General features: G+C 38.1%; 2 protein-coding genes across 5 annotated transcripts in view; both read right to left on the bottom strand.

The window, feature by feature from the left end:
* celsr1b (cadherin EGF LAG seven-pass G-type receptor 1b) overlaps positions 1–7,713 on the bottom strand; it is a 58,513-nt gene extending 50,800 nt beyond the window's left edge. Inside the window, exon 1 of the mRNA XM_067380490.1 lies at positions 4,206–7,713. Within this exon, the coding sequence (XP_067236591.1) occupies positions 4,206–7,692 (3,487 nt within the window). The 5' untranslated portion in view covers positions 7,693–7,713. The remainder of the gene's footprint in view (positions 1–4,205) is intronic.
* A 4,001-nt stretch (positions 7,714–11,714) lies between these two features.
* LOC137015489 (E3 ubiquitin-protein ligase Hakai) lies at positions 11,715–20,661 on the bottom strand. 4 transcript variants are annotated; one of them, XM_067380486.1, is made up of 6 exons: positions 20,612–20,661; positions 19,861–20,019; positions 18,140–18,240; positions 17,920–18,003; positions 17,768–17,841; positions 11,715–15,003 (listed from the first exon to the last, which is right to left on the bottom strand). In XM_067380486.1, the coding sequence occupies exons 1-6, from the start codon at positions 20,622–20,624 to the stop codon at positions 14,034–14,036; spliced, it is 1,401 nt and encodes a 466-aa protein (XP_067236587.1). In that variant the 5' UTR covers positions 20,625–20,661; the 3' UTR covers positions 11,715–14,033. The 4 variants fall into 4 exon arrangements, with proteins under 4 accessions (XP_067236587.1, XP_067236590.1, XP_067236586.1 ...); XM_067380489.1 differs by having other exon boundaries at positions 11,715–14,988; XM_067380485.1 differs by lacking the exons at positions 19,861–20,019; positions 20,612–20,661 and adding an exon at positions 18,901–19,816.
* Positions 20,662–20,774: the final 113 nt, after the last annotated feature.

Genomic DNA, 20,774 nt, shown 5'->3' with positions numbered 1-20,774 from the left:
TCAGCTGTGTCCTTCCTTTAAGGTCTCAACACACAAACAGCTTTGTCTTCACTGACAGAAATCTGCATGTGGACAATGCCACCCTCCTCCTCGAATTTAAGAAGCCCCCCACATTTCACCCCCTACCCTCCTTCTCACCCCACTTCACAAAAGGGGCCCGTGCTTCAACCCCCAGCTTGGCGCAAAACGCTTAAGAGCTCCACAATGCTCCCCCATTCTCCATGGCAACAACAACAGCGAGCCAGAGCTTTTCAAAACTCTTTTTCCCAGACTTCCTTTAGAGGACGTCCATGAGGGAACCCAATGGGATGCTTAGTCCCATTACCAGAAGATTTGGAAGGAGATCAGCTTGCTTAGCACAAGTTACCTGGTTGAAAAGATCAGCATATGTTGTGTTTTGGAAGTTGGTCCCCACCAGGCTTCTTAATGGCTTAACCAGCAAGACTTTCTTGGACTTTCTGGTGTGGTAAAGCTATTAATTCCTTAAAATCAACCCAAATATTTTTTTAAAGGAATTAACAAATGCCCTACTTGGAATTGTGGAAGGAAAATTTCTTCTCAGTTGTTTAGAAATATATGGCCTCATATTCAGTTATTTATCCAAGACTTTCTTGGTCTTTCTGGTCTAGTGAAGCTGGTTGAGCAGCATGTTTTGGTGCACCACCAAGACCAGCACTACATAAACCAGCCTGTACCTGAAAGGAAATTCACGCTGGTCTAAGCTGGTCTATGTCAGCACTAATAGTTATCTGACCAACAGCTTGATCCCTGCTTTTCTCTGAAAGGTTCACAAATTCCCTGCATGGTTTAGATGCTTCGAAACGCTGATATGAGATAAAGATTCCATACATAAGATGATTTAGAACGTGGCGAAATAAGGATAAAGACATATGTACTGCCATTAACCGAAGAAATGTGTGCACCACACGCTTTGCATCAGCCGCTGCGTGAGATTTCACTTAGACGAAAAGGAGATGGATGAAATAATACATCAAAGCTTCAAAAGATAAAGATGAAAAGATCAGAGATTATGAGAAGTGCCCTACCTTTAAAATAAAACTGTAGATCAAAAGTTGTCTAGAGAATTAACCACAGATGGTCCTTTCCTGGCAGCTCACTACTTCGAATTAGATATCGAATTATCACTCAAAATCCAAAAGCCCTCTAGATAAGGCTTATGAAGTTATCTTGAGGCACGGTTATGAATGGAATGCACTGCTGGGGTTGAGTCAAGTTTATTGACTGACTGAATGTAAAATAACTAACACTAGAGATGAGGCGTTATGCTGGGAAAGAGAAGAATAACTGAGTCTACATGAATGCAGATGCTGCAATGATTCATATACATTACATTCTTAAGATGTTAAACACTTTACAGTGTACTTCCTTTAAAAACTGCGTTCATATTAACGTAGTGAACAATTTCAGGGAATAAAATGATAACCTTAGATTTGTCAAATAAGCACAGTACATTGTGTGTATCCAACATGTTTCTCTCTCTCTCACTCACAAAACAAACAAATAAAAAAACATTCATTTTCCAGCATTATAGAAAAGGCTTGAATGGTAATGATTGACTAATTTAACAGCTTTGTGGACACCAAGTATAAGGAAAATCAGAGATTAACATGATGATGCTTTCGATTTATTTCACTCTCTCTTTTGGACATTTAATAAAGTGTTAATTTATTCTAAGTTAAACCAAATTTTAAAAATGGACAGATTTTGTGGAAGGAAAATTTCTTGCTAGTTAAAACATGTTGCCTCATATTCTGTTCTAAATGGAATTGCAATCAATGTGATACTTATTTGAAAAAATAATTTATATATAATAGAATATCTGTAATGCATAAAATGTATTAAAATGTACACTGTAAAAAATGACCGTGATTTTAACAGTAAAAGACTGTAAAAATGCTGCAGTGAAAAACTGTCAATTGGTTTACAGAAAGTTTCCGTACTATATACGGTGAATAACTGTAATAGATCTAACGCTACATTTAATGTAATTTTACGGTAAAATACCGTTAAATTCACAGTTTTTGGAAGTGAAAAATAACAATTCATTGTAAAATTTACAGTGAAAAACCGTAAATTGACATTCCCACAATTCCCTGCGTGACACTTCACATTTGAATTTTCGTTGAAATAACTCTGTTTCTTCTTAGTTTTTCTCATTTGTTTCTAATCAGTTATGTACATTAGGGTTTTATGTTACATCTAATGTTGTTAAATTAATGTTTATTGCATTTTTAAAATTTCATGCATGTTACCATGATGGTGTTTAGTGTGTGTGTGAATGACACTGTGTGCACCTTCTATATGTTAATGTTGTCCTTCTCAGCTTGTGGAAAAGCTGCTTGTGATGAACTTTGATTCATCATGTGACTCTTATCACCACTGTGTTTGGTGACTGTAAGTGTATTATAAAGGTACAAAACAGATATTAGTACTTCATTAGATTGGTAAATTAACATTATATCAGTTAATGAAATATGTTATTTTACCGTAAATTTTACAGATTTTTTTACGTTGCTACTGTATTTTTTACGGTAAAGTTCTGGCAACCACAGCTGCTGGTTTTTTACCGTAAATTTTACTGGGATTTTTTTTACAGTGTATATTAAAAAGAATGCATAATGAACAAATGCAGGATTTTATTCATCATAAGCAGCTTTGAGTAATGTTTGTGCTCTCCCTCCACTGTCATTGTGTACTAGGAAGTTATTTGTCTGCCCACTAAGCAGCGGCACATGGCATTTCTCAGAATCAAATTAAGTGGCAGTGTGTCACTGGAACTACACGTTAAAGGGGCATCTCTACTAACTGGCTGATCCTGATCCTCTGTATTAAACAGAAGTAATCAAAACAACACAAAACAAACTCTAGTTGTACCCAGCCTACATAGGAGTTTTAAAGGCTCTTCAATTAATCCCCCAACATTTTCTTGTCAAATGTGACATCTTATACGAGACAAACAAGTTTTATCACTGAGAATCTATGAAAAGCATTCACTCCATGGACATCAGTTCTAATCCTGAAATCACGTGATATCTTGTTGGGACATGCAATGTGGTTTTCAGCTTGTGGATGGATTTCACTTATTTTAGATTTTTTGTTTTGTTTCATTTTTCTTAAATGAATCTTGAGGTATGTTATAGCCTGAGGATGCAGAATGTGAATAAAGACTTAAAATCATAAGTCAAATCAAAACTTCCTTTGACACATAATCAGTCACTGTCTAATAGGCAGGACATTCTGTAAGCTTTGGCTCCTGGGAAAATGTACATGAAACGAACAAACCTGACAGGTAAGAATGACATTTGATTTCTACAAGATTCAAAGGGAGAAGGGTTCACTAACTTTTATTCATGTTAGTGCATGATAGTTGTTAGTGGGAATATGTTCTAGGATGGATCTGAGGAATGTGGGGGAAGATCAACAACAGTTAATTTGAAAATTGTTTTAGAAACAATTACATCTCATTAGCAAACCACAGTTGCTGTACCGAGTAGAATAGGCTTTGAAAGAGTGCAAGTGTAGCATAAGCCAAGGTACGACAGTTTTAAAAAAGAGAGATAAGCAAGTCCTTAATGTGATATGCAGCATGACCATGCAAATATTTAAATAAAATAAGAAATAAAGTTAAATTATAATATTTGAAGTCACATTATGAATTATAAAGTTGCAATTGTGGTAGATATAAGGCAAACTGGGAGAAATAAAATGTGATTAAAATGTGATTATGAGGTAATGTTGCATGTACCTTTTTTGACTCTGAGGTTTAAACATATTCACTGAATAATATATTGCAAACAAGCCATTTCAGAATTGCTGCAAATAATAAAATATGATAATAGCTGTTTTGGATATGCTCACTATAGGGAATGGCAACAAATATTGTTGAGCATAAGCAGAGACAAAGTAAGGCTGTATAAACAATTAGGATATTCAGGGACTGAGAACCCACCAGAAGAGAAGAGCACACAAGGAGGCAGATCACTATCACAAAGAAAACCAATTAACTTGGCGTGAAAAGAATAAAGCTTGCACAAATCCACTTCTACTATGACAAGGCAATTTGCAAAGCAGATTTTGAAAGTCACTCAAACCACTGCACGCAATACTTCGCCACACAATGCTTTTAACTTTTCAAAACAAAAATGGTGCCCAAATAATGTGGTATCATGTATAGTGAGTCTCACCTGAAACCGTTACCCTCATTGTGGCTTCAAGAGGCCTGTTGTTATCCAAGTCCTTGCTCAGCTTTAACTCCCCAGTATCTTGATTGAGTATCAGCAGGCTGAGTTCATTTCCCTCAACAAATGTGTAGAGGAGCTTGTCAGACACATCTGGATCACGAGCAGGCACCTTCCCAATAACTCCAGTGGGAAAGCTGCTGGACTTATTTGTAATGTAGTTGTTAAAAATAATCTCAAAATCCTGTAGAACAGGGTCGTTGTCATTGACATCTACTAGGACGACATGTACAGTGGCCCGACTGACAAGTGGTGCGGAAGTGGCCTGGACCACTATTACGTACTCCATTTTGGTCTCGTAGTCTAGGTCAGTAAGGGCAATTAGATCTCCGCTGAAGATGTCAAGCTGGAAGACCTCAGGAATATTGCCCTCAACAATCTGATAGAGGATCTGGGCATTGGTACCGTCATCTGGATCTGTGGCACTTACACGGGCTAGAGTGGACCCTACGGAACTGTTTTCCTCTACGTATATAAACAACTCGTCCTTCTCAAACACAGGGGCATTGTCATTTATGTCCAACACGGACACATGAATGTCTACGGCTGCTTTGAGAGGGGGCACTCCTTTGTCCACTGCAAACGCCTTGAGGTTATACACTGCAACGTTTTCCCTGTCAAGCTTGCGGGCCGTTCTGATGATCCCAGAGTAAGGCTCAATAAAAAAGTCCCCCTCGCCATCATCCCCTCCCTGGAAGGTGTAGCTCAGTCGACCGTTAGATCCAGAGTCTCTGTCTGAAGCAGATACCTGGAGTACACTAGTGTATACCGGTGCATCCTCGAACACTGTTCCCTGGTAAATGTCCCGGAGAAACTGGGGTGCATTGTCATTGGCATCAAGAATGATAATCTCTACGTAGGTGGTGTCTGATTTCTGGGGAATGCCGTTGTCTCGGGCAATGATGGCGAGCGTGTAGGAGGCCTGATCTTCGTAGTCAATCTCAATCTGAGTCGTGATGGCACCGGTGTCAGGATCAATCTTGAACTGTGGCACATTGTCCTCCATTTCATAAGTAATACGGGCGTTTTCACCAGTGTCCTCATCGGTGGCACTGATGACCACAACTGTTGAGCCTATGGGCCGGTCCTCGCTTACTAAGACCTGGTAGTTAGCACTTTGAAATACTGGTCGATGGGTGTTGGCATCAGTCACATTAATGAAGACTTGAGCTGTGTCATGGCGCGTACCATCTGAGGCGGTGATTGTTAGGAGATACTGCCTTTCTTGCTTGTAGTCCAGGGGTAATGCTAAAGTAATAAGTCCTCCTCCACTCTGGCTGGTGATGGCAAACCTGTTCCGTGTGTTCCCACTAGATATTTGGTACGTTACCACGCTGTTTACATCCCTGTCCACAGCCGTGACGCTAAGCACACTGGTGCCCACAGCTGCATCCTCATTGACCTTTAGGTTATACAAGTGCTGCGTGAAGGTGGGGACATTGTCATTTACATCTAGTATAGTGACACTTACACTAGCTGAAGATGACATTGTAGGAACCCCGCAGTCTCTGGCCTCAACACCAAAACTGTAAAACTCTGTAGTCTCCCTGTCCAGCTCAGCACTAACCGTAATCCATCCAGTGCTGTTATTGATAATGAAAGGAAAACCAGGTGATGTGTCAGTCAGCTTGTATTCCAAATGAGCATTGTCACCTGAATCAGCATCGATAGCTTGAATGTGCATCACTGAGAATCCTACAGGAACATTTTCTAACACTGAGGCTTGAAAGGGAGTGCTGACAAACATAGGGGCATTATCGTTAACATCCACCACTTGGATTACAACTAAACCTGTGCCATTGATAAGAGGTGGTCGCCCTCCATCTTGTGCTTTCACTCGCAGTGTGTACTCTCTTATCGTCTCATAATCTAGAGGACTGATAACATCAATGACACCTGTAGGGGAGTGAATGTAAAACTGGCCCTTTATATTCCCATTTGTGATGCTGTAATGCACTTTTGCATTATTCCCGGCATCTTTATCTGTAGCCTTCACCACAGCTACTTGTGAATTCACGGCTATGTTTTCAGAAACTTGAACTATATATCTCTTCTCACTAAACTGAGGGTAGTTATCATTCTCATCCTCTATGAAGATGTGCACGGTGGCTGTGGCGGTACGTGGACCGGGATCCCTGCCCTGGTCGTTGGCTTCAACAATAATCTTGTACTGAGATTTGACTTCTCTGTCTGGTCTGACTCTGGTTTTGACCAACCCATTCCTTGGATCGATTTCAAAGCAAGCGTTCACCTCATCATTATTCACAATCTTATAAATCATATTGGCATTGGAAGGGGCGTCTCCATCTGTAGCCCTAATAGTCATAACTTCAAAACCTATTTCAACATTTTCTCTAATACTAACCCTATACTCATTCTGTTCAAAAACTGGCGAGTGGTCATTAGTATCGCTGACTGTGATAGTGAGGTACGCGATTGCTGATCTTTTAGGGGTTCCCCTGTCAGTAGCAGTAACTTTGAACACATGAGTGTCTTTAACTTCCCTGTCTAAAGGTTGTAGAGTAGTTATACCGCCCGTCTCAGGGTTTATCTGAAATAAATTGTTAGATCTGCTGTCAAAAAAAGCTTCAATATCATATTCAACAACACCAGCGTCTCCGTCATCGGCGTCGAAGGCTTTGAGAGTAATGACGCGCGTTCCCGAGGGCTCGTTTTCGGGCACTGATACCTGGTAGTTTGGCAGCTGAAACTGAGGAGCAGAGTTCACGTTTCTTTTTTGACGTTTAGCCCACGGGTCTAAATCACCTCCAGTGCTGCTTTTTCTGCTTAAATGTAACTTAACATCGACAAATAAAGAGCCATTTAGTGCGTTAGGCATTAAACAAAGCAAATTCGCTTCATATCGCTGCGTATGAGGTAAACAGAGGCTCGCGCTCTTGAGGGAAATAACACGCCGCTGGTCTTTCTCCACGCACCTACCACGAATCATTTGGGAATTCCGCATGGATACAGGTAAATGTTCGTAAATGTTTATGGGTAAGGTGTCCAAAGAAAAACATGTCTCATACCCAGTCAGGAGATACATATAGGCATCTGGGTTAAGATTTTTTCTTTTGTATTTGTTGAAGCAGTTCTGCCCATGAACGAATGTATTGAAATGAAGCAGTATGAAGTTTTCAGAAAGCAGCGATTTAATCCGCAAATACAGTGGCACCGGATTTCTCGGTAAACGAGTGCACTGAAGTTTGCGCGCGAGTGATACCAGCCCATCACTTCTCCTGATCTTTAGAAAGTGCCGTAAAGACTTATCTGTGAGACTTCTGTCGATTATGTACGTCCAGTCTGGTCCGATTGATACATTTACCAGTGTTGCACCAGGCTGGAGGGCTTCCGATAGATGTAAATCCAAGCATCCAAACGGTGGGAGATGAATAAGTAATCCAAAGCACATCCATATCACTGGTAATTCCATGGCTCACGCGCATCTCATTGGGAAAATTAGTCCAAACGACCCAGAACGTCTGCAGTTTGCAAAATTCCAACCATTCCTGTAGGCTAACGTGAAAGTGCACATTGGGTCAAGGCATGTTTCTGTGTGCAGAGCAGCAGGGACCAGAGAGCTGCACTGATAAGTTGTAATGAGTAAGATGGCTCTTCTCCCTCCCCTCCCACAACTTGCATGGACTTACTCATGCATTGTGATTTTGAAATATCCAATGAGCTCAACCGAATAGTTTACATTTTTGGCTATTAAAGAACAAAGTTTTAAACCATTAAACATTTATTCAATCCAATTTTCACGTTGTAATCTTTTCCTGTTAAAACACAAGGATAAAGTTAAAAAAAGATTTAAAAAAAAATAAAATAGAAAATTAGATATTTTATGTACATTTTTTGTGTGTTTTCAAAAATGTAAAAAATGCACTATAATTATTTAATTGGGCTATATATAACTATTGTTATTATTTAATTTTATTAACACTACAGGTAAAAAGTTTGGAAACATTACTATTTTTATTTTTGTTTCCAACATTGATAATAAATCAGCACATTAGAATTATTTGTGAAGGATCATGTGACACTTAAAGGGTTAGTTCACCCAAAAATGAAAATTCTGTCATTAAGGACTCACCCTCATGTCGTTCTACACCCGTAAGACCTTCGTTCATCTTCAGAACACAAATTAAGATATTTTTGATAAAATCCGATGGCTCAGTGAGGCCTCCATAGACTGCAATGCCATTGTAACTCTCAAGATCCATAAAGGTACTAAAAACATATTTAAAACAGTTCATGTGAGTTCAGTTGTTCTACCTTAATAGTATAAAGCGACGAAAATACTTTTTGTGCGGCAAAAAACAAAACAAAATAACTTTTCAACAATATAGTGATGGGCCGATTTCAAAACACTGCTTCGGAGCTTTGAGAATCGAATAGACTCGGAGTCGTTTTTTTTTTTTTTTTTTGGCGCACAAAAAGTATTGTCATAGCTTTATAATATTAATGTAGACCCACTGAACTCACATGAACTGTTTTATATATATAGATATATATATATATATATATATATATATATATATATATATATATATATATATATATGTTTTTAGTACCTTTATGGATCTTGAGAGTTACAATGGCATTATAGAGGCCTCACAGAGCCATCGGATTTTTATCAAAAATATCTTAATTTGTGTTCTGAAGATGAACGAAGGTCTTATGGGTGTAGAACGACATGAGGGTGAGTAATAAATGACATTATTTTTGGGTGAACTAACCCTTTAAGACTGGAGTAATGATGCTGGAAATTCAGCTTTGTATCACAGAAATAAATAATATTTTATATATTAAAATAGAAAACCATTATTTTGAATTGTAATAATATTTCACAATATAAATGCATTTAAAATAGTAATGTTTCCAAACGTTTGACTGGCCCTGTATGTACACACAGTCACACAGACTTGAGTTGTTCTCAAAATTTCCATAATCATTTAAACACTTTTAGCTGTAGCCCTTACATAATATGTACAACTATTTTTCACCGTACATTATTATACAAATAAACCATCTTAGCCAATAAAATATATGTAGCTATCATTCAGTTAAATGATCTGATTTCTTGAAAAAAGAAAAAGTGCTGAATACCTTTTGTCTGTCCCGAGGAAATGGATTTTTATGTTCCGCTCTTCATTCTCATTCCACAATATAAAACTGCATTGTAATTAACATACATCCAAAGAAGATAAACGTATATAAAAATAATTATAATGCATCTTCGGATGATAGTAGTGATCTAGGGCAGATCTTGGTTGGTTACGCCCCCTTGTGGATACTTAACCCTCTACTGCACACATGTTGATGGCATATGAAGAAAAAAAAAATAAAGAAAAAAAATCCACATCCTCGAAAAGTACCCCTTATCGCACAACGTTGCCTTGAGGCAACAAAAAGAAAAACTGAATTTCTGAACATGCAAAATAAAATAAAAAAAACTTAAGACCTGAAAAAAGGCTTCTCTACACCTTCATACACACACACACACACACACACACACACACACACACACACACATATTTTTTATGTACAGTTCATGTCATTTTAAATAAGGTTACTAAAGCAAATAATCTTGCCTTCTTCTCACACCATGTGCTCCTGTGACCATGTGTCAGAACAGGACGTCCCACCTATAAATGGTGCTTGATAGTGACTTCCACACCTTACTTGACTGTTCTTTGGTATTTTCTCAACCTTTCTAATTGGTTGTAATCATTTAAAGAAAAATTTACTAAACATGGGGCTTAAGAAAACTTTCCGTTGCTTGAAGGCAATGCTGTGCTGTAGAGCAGTGTTTCCCAAACTTTTTTTCTGGGGACCCACATTTTAAATTCGATAAATTCTTGTGACCCAATAAACATTAGGCCCATATAGTTCATATATCACAAAGAGAATTTATGCATTAACAAAATATGTATGACCATTTTTAAGGTCAGTTAAGCTTCCACTTAACTATTTAAAAGAGATACAGATATTTGACAAAGCACAATTATTTTTTATTTACCTGTTGTTGACAAAAAGTAAAATGCAGAGGTGAAATGAGAAAGGAAGAGTTGACAGGGCATCTCATTGTTTTCATATTCTCATCATTACAGTGTCAAGCTGGCCCCCCTCGGGGACGGTATTTTGGCTGTTGGCAGTGTTAGCCTGGTCTTTAGCTGTTTTTTTCTTCTTAATTAGCTAAGCATCCATTTTTATGGCTGGTTACCGAGTGCAGAGCGCAGCTAAAGAACAAAAAATAAATAAATATAAACGGAAGAAAACGATGATCTCCCTCGTGCGGTTAATTCTTGAACTACACATATAGCGGGCGAGAGCCGTGAGGGAACGGCGCGACTGTTAATGAGCTTCACCTGGGAGGCGCACCGGCCTTGAGTCCCTCACGGAGGAGCGACTACAGTCAAGGATGAGAGAGGGCCAGGCCTGGACTTCACGTTATGTTTTATTATGTTTGTGTGGCCGGCAGACGTCCGCGAGGGTCTGCCGGCATTACTTTCGTTTTGTTCTTTGTTTATTTTGGTTATGTTGAATGTTCGCCGGTTCCCGCCTGCTTCTTCCCGTATCTACGAACTGTGTTACAAGCACACTGAAAAATAGTGCTCGACTTGGCGACCCATACAAAATCTCCCGCGACCCACTTGGTTTGAATACAGCAGCCACAAAAAAAGTATGTCACACTTAAAAATGAATTAGATAGCTATATTAAATATTAGATAGCACACTTTAAGCAAAACATTGCACAAAAGTGTTTCATCTTTTAAAATATAAAACAATAAGAATATGATTGTCAATCATTAGTGGAAGATGTCCACACCTGTGGTTACTTTTGAGAGGATTTTGGGGACAAGCTAGGTAAAAGTATTTTGGAAAAATTGGCTGAATAAATAAAATTATTTCTGAGAAAAGGTTTAGAATAATTTGCTGTAAGTGTGGCTAACTTTAGGGGGCAGCACTGTACCAATCAAATCAAGGTTGAAAGAAAACGGTTTAGATTCAAATGCACATTCTTTGATCATTTAAAAACAATCTTTTTTTTTTTTAGTATTAAGGCTCATTCACACCAAGAATAATAACTATAATGATAATATATTAGGCCCCGTTTACACTAGTGCGTTTTTGTTGAAAAACGCTGTTTTAAAATGAAAACAATCATAGTTTACGCCGGCGTTTCCACAGTTTAACTGCACAATGGCAAAAAGGACAAAATGACAACGAAGCCAGCAAAGATTGCAGTTCAGTCTCCATGTTATCGTTTACACAGTCGTTAAGGATACGTAGAGTGAACGTGGGCAGCCACGGCATTGTTTTCAAAAGTCTTCGTTTTGGTCCGTTTATACTGAAACGCAACCCCAGTGTTTTCAAACTAAAAAGGGGTCTGCAGCATCTTCGAAAGTCTTTTTGAGGTTCGAAAGTGCCGGCGTAGTGTAAACGGCAGGCGTAACCGTAGCAAAACGTATGCGTTTTAAAACAAAAACGCACTAGTGTAAACAAGGCCTTAGAATCCACATCGATTGTCTGTCAATGGTTTTATTGGCCTTTAGTTTAAATAAAAAATAAAATAAAAACAGACTTTTCACAAATGTGATTTTCTCTCAGGGTAACTAGTAGCATGTTCGCTAAACACACACAAACAATTTATTTCTTTACATACTGCAGAATTTTTAATAAATATTGACTTACAAATCCAAGTTATAATTGTTAAAGGGATAGTTCACCAACAATTCTGTCAAAATATCTTCCAAATATCTTAAATCAAAGTCCTTTTAAGACAAGTCATTTCGCTCGGCGGCCATCTTTGAAACGCCTCTCGGGCATCATGGGCACCATGCAATCTCTTTGAGTGGGAAAACATCAAATTCTCCTAAACTGTTCGCCAACCTTGCGATTAAATTTAATATTTAAAATCACCAATGAAATCTAACAACAACTGGCTCATAAATTTAGTTTCTAAACGCTCAAATCATGACAAAAAATTGATTGGCTGGATCAAGCTGATGCGTATGCGCAGACCTAAATGCGGGTCTCTTCGGAGGCGCGCGTCTGACTGTTTCTGTCATAGACTGTAAAAAAAGATGGACGACGCGACGCCACTTCCTTCCATTGTATTGAACTGAAGCCATAACAGACGCCGATGGGCGCTGACACGTTGCGCAAAAACGTCAGTTTGGAGCCTGGGCATGCGCAGAAGGAATTGTCAGTGGAGCCCGGAGGCGGAGTCGCGGTATCAAACTTCCGCCCAGACGGCTGCGTCATCATTGATGTATTTTAAATAGGCTATATAAATTGTACGTAATTTAAAATTCTACCTATAAAATAATAGGCTATTCTGTTTCTAGAGCAATAATATCTTTGAAACAGCAAATTCAGTAGATAAACTCAATATAATATGCCACTAGAAACAACTCTAAAATGTCAGAAACGGTCCTGCCATTTTAAATAAAAGGTTTAAACTAACGTTACAGGAGATCGACTGCTGTAGACAGTGCTCAATAATTAATTAGACTAGGCTATCATTAGTTTTATCCTGCTAATTATTATTTTATACCCATAAAAATAATTAGTAACTGCCAGATAACGATCACCTGCTTTTTTCCGTCATGGCTAACATTAGGCATGTTATCTTAACTAATAACATTTATTAATTAGCTTATGAAGCCCACATTTACTGTTACCGAGAAAAGCTCAGACATCCGTCAGATCCTGTAGGTCAGTTAGTACAGTTTACTGCTGAACAGCTCAATTTGTCGGTGTGAAATAACACAGAAACTGAAAATTAATAACGTTAGTTATTTATTTATCTTCACTCTCCCCTCGAAGCTTCGACAGTCCTCAGACGAGCTGTCAATCAACTGTGAATCACGACGACACGCCCCATTTCTATAGCACCAAATTGCTAGTTAAAAATCAAACTTATAACAAAAACGAACAATTGAATATAAATCAGCGTGATAACTACCTTAAATGACCAAAACCATCTTTCAGAAAGTTTTATTTGAAGCATAATTTATTTTTTTGTTTTAACTTAAGTCTCATTCGTCTGCATTGAGCGGGCGGGGTTTATGACCTGTATTGCATCCAGCCTCCAGGGGGCGATCAAAGAGCCCGCAGCTTCACTTTTCAGTATGTATGAAGAACACCCAGTTTCTATAGAAACTGGTGATTCTAACGGCCGCTGAAGTGACGCGATGACTTTACCAGTTGGCGATTGGCTCTTATTTAGAAGGCGGAACTTATTCCGCCATATTGCGCGTTACACTTTCTCCCATTCAAAACAATACGAGTGACACGTCTTGTGTCATTCTATAGTCTTTGATCTTAATTCATGTTTCACAGAAGAAAGTCGGTCATACAAGTTTGGAATGACGCGACTGTGAGTAAATTACTATTTTCATTTTTGGATGAACTATCCCTTTAACTAGCTTCAATATTTGTGCCCAAAAGTGATGAAATTCAAACTAAAAATCTAAATAAAATTCATGTGTTCAAGTTTTATTTATTGCAGTTGCTGGATACATATGTAAACGTTTCAAACTAAACTTAAATACTTCCAACCAAAAATGTAGTTTTTTCCCCACTTAATTCACTTTATAATTCCACAGAAGCACCCTGAATGAGGGACATTAGTACAAAATGTGCCAGCAATGGGGATGATTTTATCCAAAAACAAACAGCTCACACAGCTTGGTCAACCATATCCAGTTGGAAATGACACTATCTATGCTCAAACTGTCTGATAGAGCCAACACAGGCAGGATGCTACTGGTAATATGGTCTATATCGTGACTGCTCATGGTGGTGAGGTCCTGGCATCTGTCCTTGTGGTGGTGGCCCCTGCATGCGGGGCGGGTGGGGTCCACGTGGATTGGGCCACATCCCCGGGCTCATGCCACCTGGTTGGGTAAAAGGCGGGCTAAGAGTGCCTTGGTCCTGTTGCATTGAGTTTGGGTTGTAGTGATGCGGAGGGGGGGCATTGACCGGGGGAATCGGACCTGGTGGAGGGTGATTCATGTAGGGTGGCATCTGGCTGATGATGTGTCCAGGTGGAGGGGGTGTTGACATTGGAGGTGCCTGGTTGTAAACCATGTGAGGTGTGGCCGAGCCTTGCGGCGGGTGCTGCATGGGAATGCTGAGAGGGGGCGGTGGGGGTGGCGGAGGTCTGTAATGTGGTTGTTGTGGTGGAGGCATTATGTGATGCGGGTGGGACACCACTGGTTGGCTGGAGTAATCACCAGGGTGATGGTGTGGCGGCAAGCCTGGAGGTGTCTGTGGGTGGGGCTCACGGGGAGAGGGGCCCAAGCTCCCCGAATCATCTTGAATGGGCACTGTGATGAGGTTGCTATGCTTCCGTGTAGACACCGTGGCAATCCGGAAGGTCTCCGGAGGGAGGTTGCGTTGGGAAGGCCCCAGATCGGAGGGTGAGGATGGAGGTGGATGGTTGTAGGTATCGTGGCCTTGCAGTGGGGAAGGAATGAGAGGGTGTGATTTAGACAGGTGGGGAGGTGGCAGCAACCTAAAGCGGTCTGGTGGGTCAGAGGCCTGTGGCGGATCTGGGCGAGAGCTTCCGGCCTTGCTGGCCCTCATGTGGCGATGGTTGATGTGGGCCTGAAGGTCTCGTTGTGAGAGGTAGGTGCGTTTGCAGCCCTGCACAATGTTGCACATGAAGAGGGAGCCGCGCTGGCACTGCTCGATGCGCTGGACAGGGTCTGTGCAGCTGTAGAGGGACAAACTGAACTTAGGATTTAGTAGGGGAAGTGGACACACATACACATTAAATATTACTCAGATTTCCATTTATATCCGAGAACATTTATATCAAGAACAAACAAAGGACCTGCTATTCACTTTACCCTCCAAAAGTTTAGAAACACCCTAGGCAAAGTTTTGGACAATATCAACATAAATTCTTATTCTTTATTGCCATAATTATTATTGCAAGATCAGCAATAATGATAGTCTTTTTGATTGTATAATAATGGCATTATATACAGGTCCTAGTCAGACTGTGATGCCTGATTACGGGATTTAATTTGGCAGGTTTTTTTTATTTTTTATTATTGGGTCAGCACATGTATATAGATTTACTGACTGATGGACAATTAAGATTAATACAGACCAAATAAAACACAGTATAGAAATGCTATAACATTTTAGTATGTTCTGATTCAATGATTTTTGTTTTATTAAAAAGCCATCACAAAAAATATTTATGCTGATATTGTCAAAAACACTATTATGACCAAAAGTAATTTAATGCTAAAATCATGGTCTACAAAAATCTCAGAAATTGTAAATGTCATGACATCTTCCCTGGAAATTAAAAATGTATTATATTATATACATAACACATAATAATGACTGTTTTTGATAATCCATAATGTCAGAATAAAAAAATATATACATTTATTACATTTTTAGATATTTTAAATCACAAATGAAATGGCTGTATTGGCCTTTGGACGGTTAAACCGAATGACCTTTTGACACTTAAAAATTTTCAAAATACCTTTAAATGTAGGAAAATATAATTAAAACCTTTTGGATTCAATAAAAAAAGATCTAGGTGTATTAACTTACATGCTTTGGATGTCATATCTTTATTTTTTATTACTATTAAAGGTACAATCTGTGATATTTTTTTCCGCTAGAGGTCGCTAGAAGCCTATTCAAAACAAAGGCGTAGTTTGATGACGCCAAGTTTTAGAGCAGAATCTTGGGACATGTGGTCTCCATCTCAATGGACGGTGCAAAAGAATAGGGATTGGAGTCTGGAAGAACTCATGTTCGTGGATTCGATTATTAACGTTACTGTAGTATGAAGCAGAGCAGGACCGAGTGTTGCGGGAGCTGAACGAGGAGCTGGAGCGATTGATCAACACACGCCTCACGAGCAGCGGGACTTATATTATGACACAGTCGCCGGCGCAGCTTCCGTTTTTCCGGTCATGAGTTTACGGGAGCTGTCCTTGTCGACAGAACCAGCGGCAGATGGTAAACAGTAATTATGTTCCCTAAATAAGTAACACAATCTACCATAAAACGTGCAAGAAGTAAATAAGGAACTGCCTGAAGCAAGCTAGTGGTTTGTGGACGCTAGACTCTACTTCCGCATTTGTCCACGGCACTGTTGTCATGTGGTTTCTACGTCAGTAAAGGTGGTAACAAAGGTAACTGACGTCATTGACAGGCGACTGCACTGCCCCGTGTCACTGTTTAGAATGGGAATTTTCTCATGATTTACAAGTCGTTAAAAACATTAGAGATATTGTTTGTAATCAGCTGGAGAAAATATATAACACTAGCCTAGTGGTTTTTGGATATTTTACTGCAAAAATTTTACATATTGTACCTTAAGGCCTTTGGACAAAAAAAAGACCCGTCACATCAATGACCCAATGACCCATAAAGACTTCAGATGCAAAAGCCTCTAAGTGCCATCTAAAATTTTCATCTAAAATGAGCACTTTTATCAAGCTTGTATGTTTGTTCAGTTATTTCAATTAAATGGCAATGAAAATGACCTATTATTTGCCATTAAAGTGAAATAAAAATGCTCATTTTAGAAGAAAATTTCAGATGGCACTTAGAGGCTTTTGCATCTGAAGTCTTCATATGTACTTTGTAAAATGGAAAATGGAAACTGATGGTCGCAAAACTAAAAATAATATTAGACAAATAAATGAGATGTCAAAAACAGCTGCTTTACGTTATGTAATAGAAGGTGTAAACTAGCCTGGATGAGCCACTTTCAAATAGTTATTCAATATTACTAAGGTATTCTGTCATTCAATAGTTGATACATAGACACACCAGTGACTGCATATAATTTAAATTCTATATCATTTGCCAAGTACCTGAGGGTACGTTTACACAACAACAATGTACTAAAAACAGAAAAGTTTTCCTTTGCTTTTTTTCATACAGATGAAAACGTTGTCAAACGATCCCTGTTCACACAGATCCGCGAAAATGTATTATGCATGTCAGGCCACTGCACTGAAGCTAAATTGCTCTTAATATCAACTAACACTTAATACTGATTTTTTTTTTTTTTTTTTTTTTTTACAAATTATGATTTATGACATATTAATAATATAAATTATAAACACTATACAGTCACTAATGAAAAAATTCTGCTGAATAAATCTGGTTTTCCCATTTTCCTTGTCACAGTGAACATCTGTCCACTGCATGTATATAAATAGGTACTTCTTGTAGCATAACCGCCACAACAACACTAGGCGTTTAAGACAAGCATGTGCATCTGAACCACATAAAGTCAGCTGACATACTCTTATTCTAACACCTACAGACGTTACCAAGGAAACAGAACTTACTAAATTTTCCTGATTTGCTTGCACCTTACAGGCAACATTTAGAGGAACACTACCTCCAAACTTTATATATCAGTGATGGACACTGTGTTTTTAATAGCATCCTGTGAACCTCAAACATACCAAGAACTTAAACAAACTGTTGTAGGAGAAACTCACCCAGGGCACATCTTTTCACATTTCTTCTCGTAGTGCACTGCACAATCATAGCAGAAAACATGCTTACAGGGAATCTGTAAGAAAAAAAAGTGTCAAAAACAAGATCTCCATCAGTATAAAGAATGTTTTAGGGACTTGAACATCTTTCTTACCATTCGCCCATAGATCTGTATGGGTAGGCCACACTTGTCACAAAAATGAACTGGAGTGTCATCTTTTACTCCTACCAAGTTGAGCTGAGGAAATAAGCAGCATAAATATATTATTTTATTACATAATAAAATATTGTATGAAATATTGCCTTCATTACAAAAGAATTGTTACAAAAATATATTCTAATTTGTTGAAAATAATAGATGAGAAATGTATAACCTTATAATCCCAGAAGATTGGCTGAGGGAATCTGCGTTGGTTTCCATAAGCATCTCCAGATTTACACTCAAATCTTTCCTCTTGGTTATAGCTGAAAGGCTCTGAAGATCACAATTAAGTTTATAAATAAAGAAAATCTATTTCTAAAGGAGTCAGTACTACCGTTTTATTCAGACCGAACAAAATTCTGATTTATTGGTGTATCCAACTCAAATCCACTAAGTTGTTTATAGTCCAAAAAGCAAAAAACACACAAACAACGATAATTATTTTCATGTTATGGCTAATAACTGACAAAAGACTGTCAGTCCTGTATATATGGGTCATTGACGAATAAGGTTTTAAAAGTGTAAAAAAACAAAAAACATAATGGAGATATAATTCATTTCAAGTTTTATTAAGTGTTAACAATGAGATTATTTGGTTTTTAATAATTAACACTGCTTTTGTCATTTTTTACAATATGGACAAAATTTGTCACCAAAAAAGTCATTCGGTTTAACCAAAATTTTGTTTTTATCGAATGACACTTTTGGTTTCACCGAATGACAATATTTTCAAACAATGCTAGCTAGCAAAAAGACAATCTAGCTAGCTATCAAAAGGACAATCAAACATTTTATATTTAGTACAAGTTTTTAAAATATTACAATATTTTCCATGTTTTATAGCGGTTGTACCAAATGACCTGATGTTTCAGGACATGCATATGAGGAAGTGAAAACATGAATGTTTCAAATAGTTAAAAGAGAATTAGTTACTTTGCTTCATGACCATGTGACCCTTTGCAGATGTCTGAATGATGTCACATCCTGTCACATGATATTGACTGCATGACTTGATCCAAAATGGTCCCTTTATATTGGTTACTCCAAATGACAAATTAAATTCAATTTTCCAGACATTCTTTCTCATAACAAAGCAACGACTTCTACACATAATTTAAATACCATTTTGCACTATGTTGATATATGATGTTATAAAATCATGCCAGAATAAAAAAATATATACATTTATTACATTTTAAGACATTTTAATCACAAATGAAATGGCTGTATTGGCCTTTGGACGGTTAAACCAAATGACCTTTTGACACTTTTGACAAAATCTTTAAAATACATTTATATGTAGCAAAATATAATAAAAGCCTTTTGGATTCAATAAAAGAGATCTAGTTGTACTACCTTACATACTTTGACTGTCATATCTTTGTTTTTTTTATTATTAAGGCCTTTGGACAAAAAAGTGACGCGTCACGTCATTGACCCCTATAAACAATTTACAAACAAAACACTACAAACTAAAATAAAAAATAATTTAAATGCTACAAGTGAATTTAGGCATCACAACATTATAATGTAGAGCACGAAAAATGGATATTCATTTTAAGATTGCCGCAATATTACATTTAACAGTGTTATTAAATTAAATTACAGATGTTTTTAAAAAAATTACTTTAAGTGAGCATTAGACAGCAAAGGTAATATAAAATGTAATATATGAGAAATTAACATGCAACTATCCAATTTCGGCTGATACAGATATGATAGCCAGCCAATGTAAATACTCCAGATATTTAAAATACTGTCTTAACAGACAGATCCAATTTTATCACTTGCACACTGATGGTCAGTCCTAAAGTTCAGATTTGGAAACACATCAGATTTATGTGTAGTGTGAACACGGTCATAACACACAATTTTGCATCCACGAAGACCAACCTTCTTCACTTTTTGAGTGCAGTCTGGTGGTGGGACGCTGAGGTCGGGTGGGCGGCTTGCCTCTTACCGTCTGTTTAGACAATAACTTGATTGGGATCTGTCTGCGAACATCAAGACCTCCAAGGGATCCCGAGCCATCAGTTCCTTGAAGGTCATTATCTGATTAAAACATACATAAGACATCATTAACAAGCACAATAACTAAAACTGATAGATTATAACATATCACACAAGTCTATAAAAAGAGGAAATTGACAAATTTACTCAAGCAGACATAACAGTACTGCGACAGATATTAGCATAATGCAATTTATGAAATAGACCTGTGTTATCCAAAAAGTGCTTAATAAAAAGTGGAGAGGAAACAAAGTATTTTACTCTAGAGAAACCCAGTAGGGGCAGTGACTTAAACAGGAAGAGCAGAGAGTTACTATATCGCTCATTCACAACTTTACATAGTAACTAATTAGTATAACAGTGTGTAAATAGATATTTGGGAGACCAATGTGAATGTCTCCTGCGTTTATTTGAATCTGTCACTTGCTGGTCCCGCGCGCAGCACTAATTGGTCATGTCAGAGGCTAGCTGTGTACATCTATTAATGCGTTTGCTGCCAATACACAGCAACGTATAAATAGCACAAGGACTCGCTGCTTTACTGGCAGGTGGTTACCGTTCACTCGGAAGCATTTTGGACATTTAAAACGTAACGCTGCAGTAAAATACTTCGTTACATTAGCTTGTAGCTCACCATTTTGGTCCATGACTTGACGCTGTGCATACTGCGATGATGAAGAGATGGGAGTGGCTTCGTGTGGTTTGGAGTTCAAAGATGCGCACAATTTACGCATATGATGTTTTGAGTCCTATGTTTAAGTCATGTGCCAAGTTTTTTGTTTTGTTTTGTTTTTTTA

Source organism: Chanodichthys erythropterus, chromosome 24, assembly GCF_024489055.1.
Source record: "Chanodichthys erythropterus isolate Z2021 chromosome 24, ASM2448905v1, whole genome shotgun sequence".
NCBI classification, from domain to species: Eukaryota; Metazoa; Chordata; class Actinopteri; order Cypriniformes; family Xenocyprididae; genus Chanodichthys; species Chanodichthys erythropterus.
The sequence above is the reverse complement of the archived record's forward strand: the minus strand, read 5'-3'. Positions and strand labels throughout refer to the sequence as shown.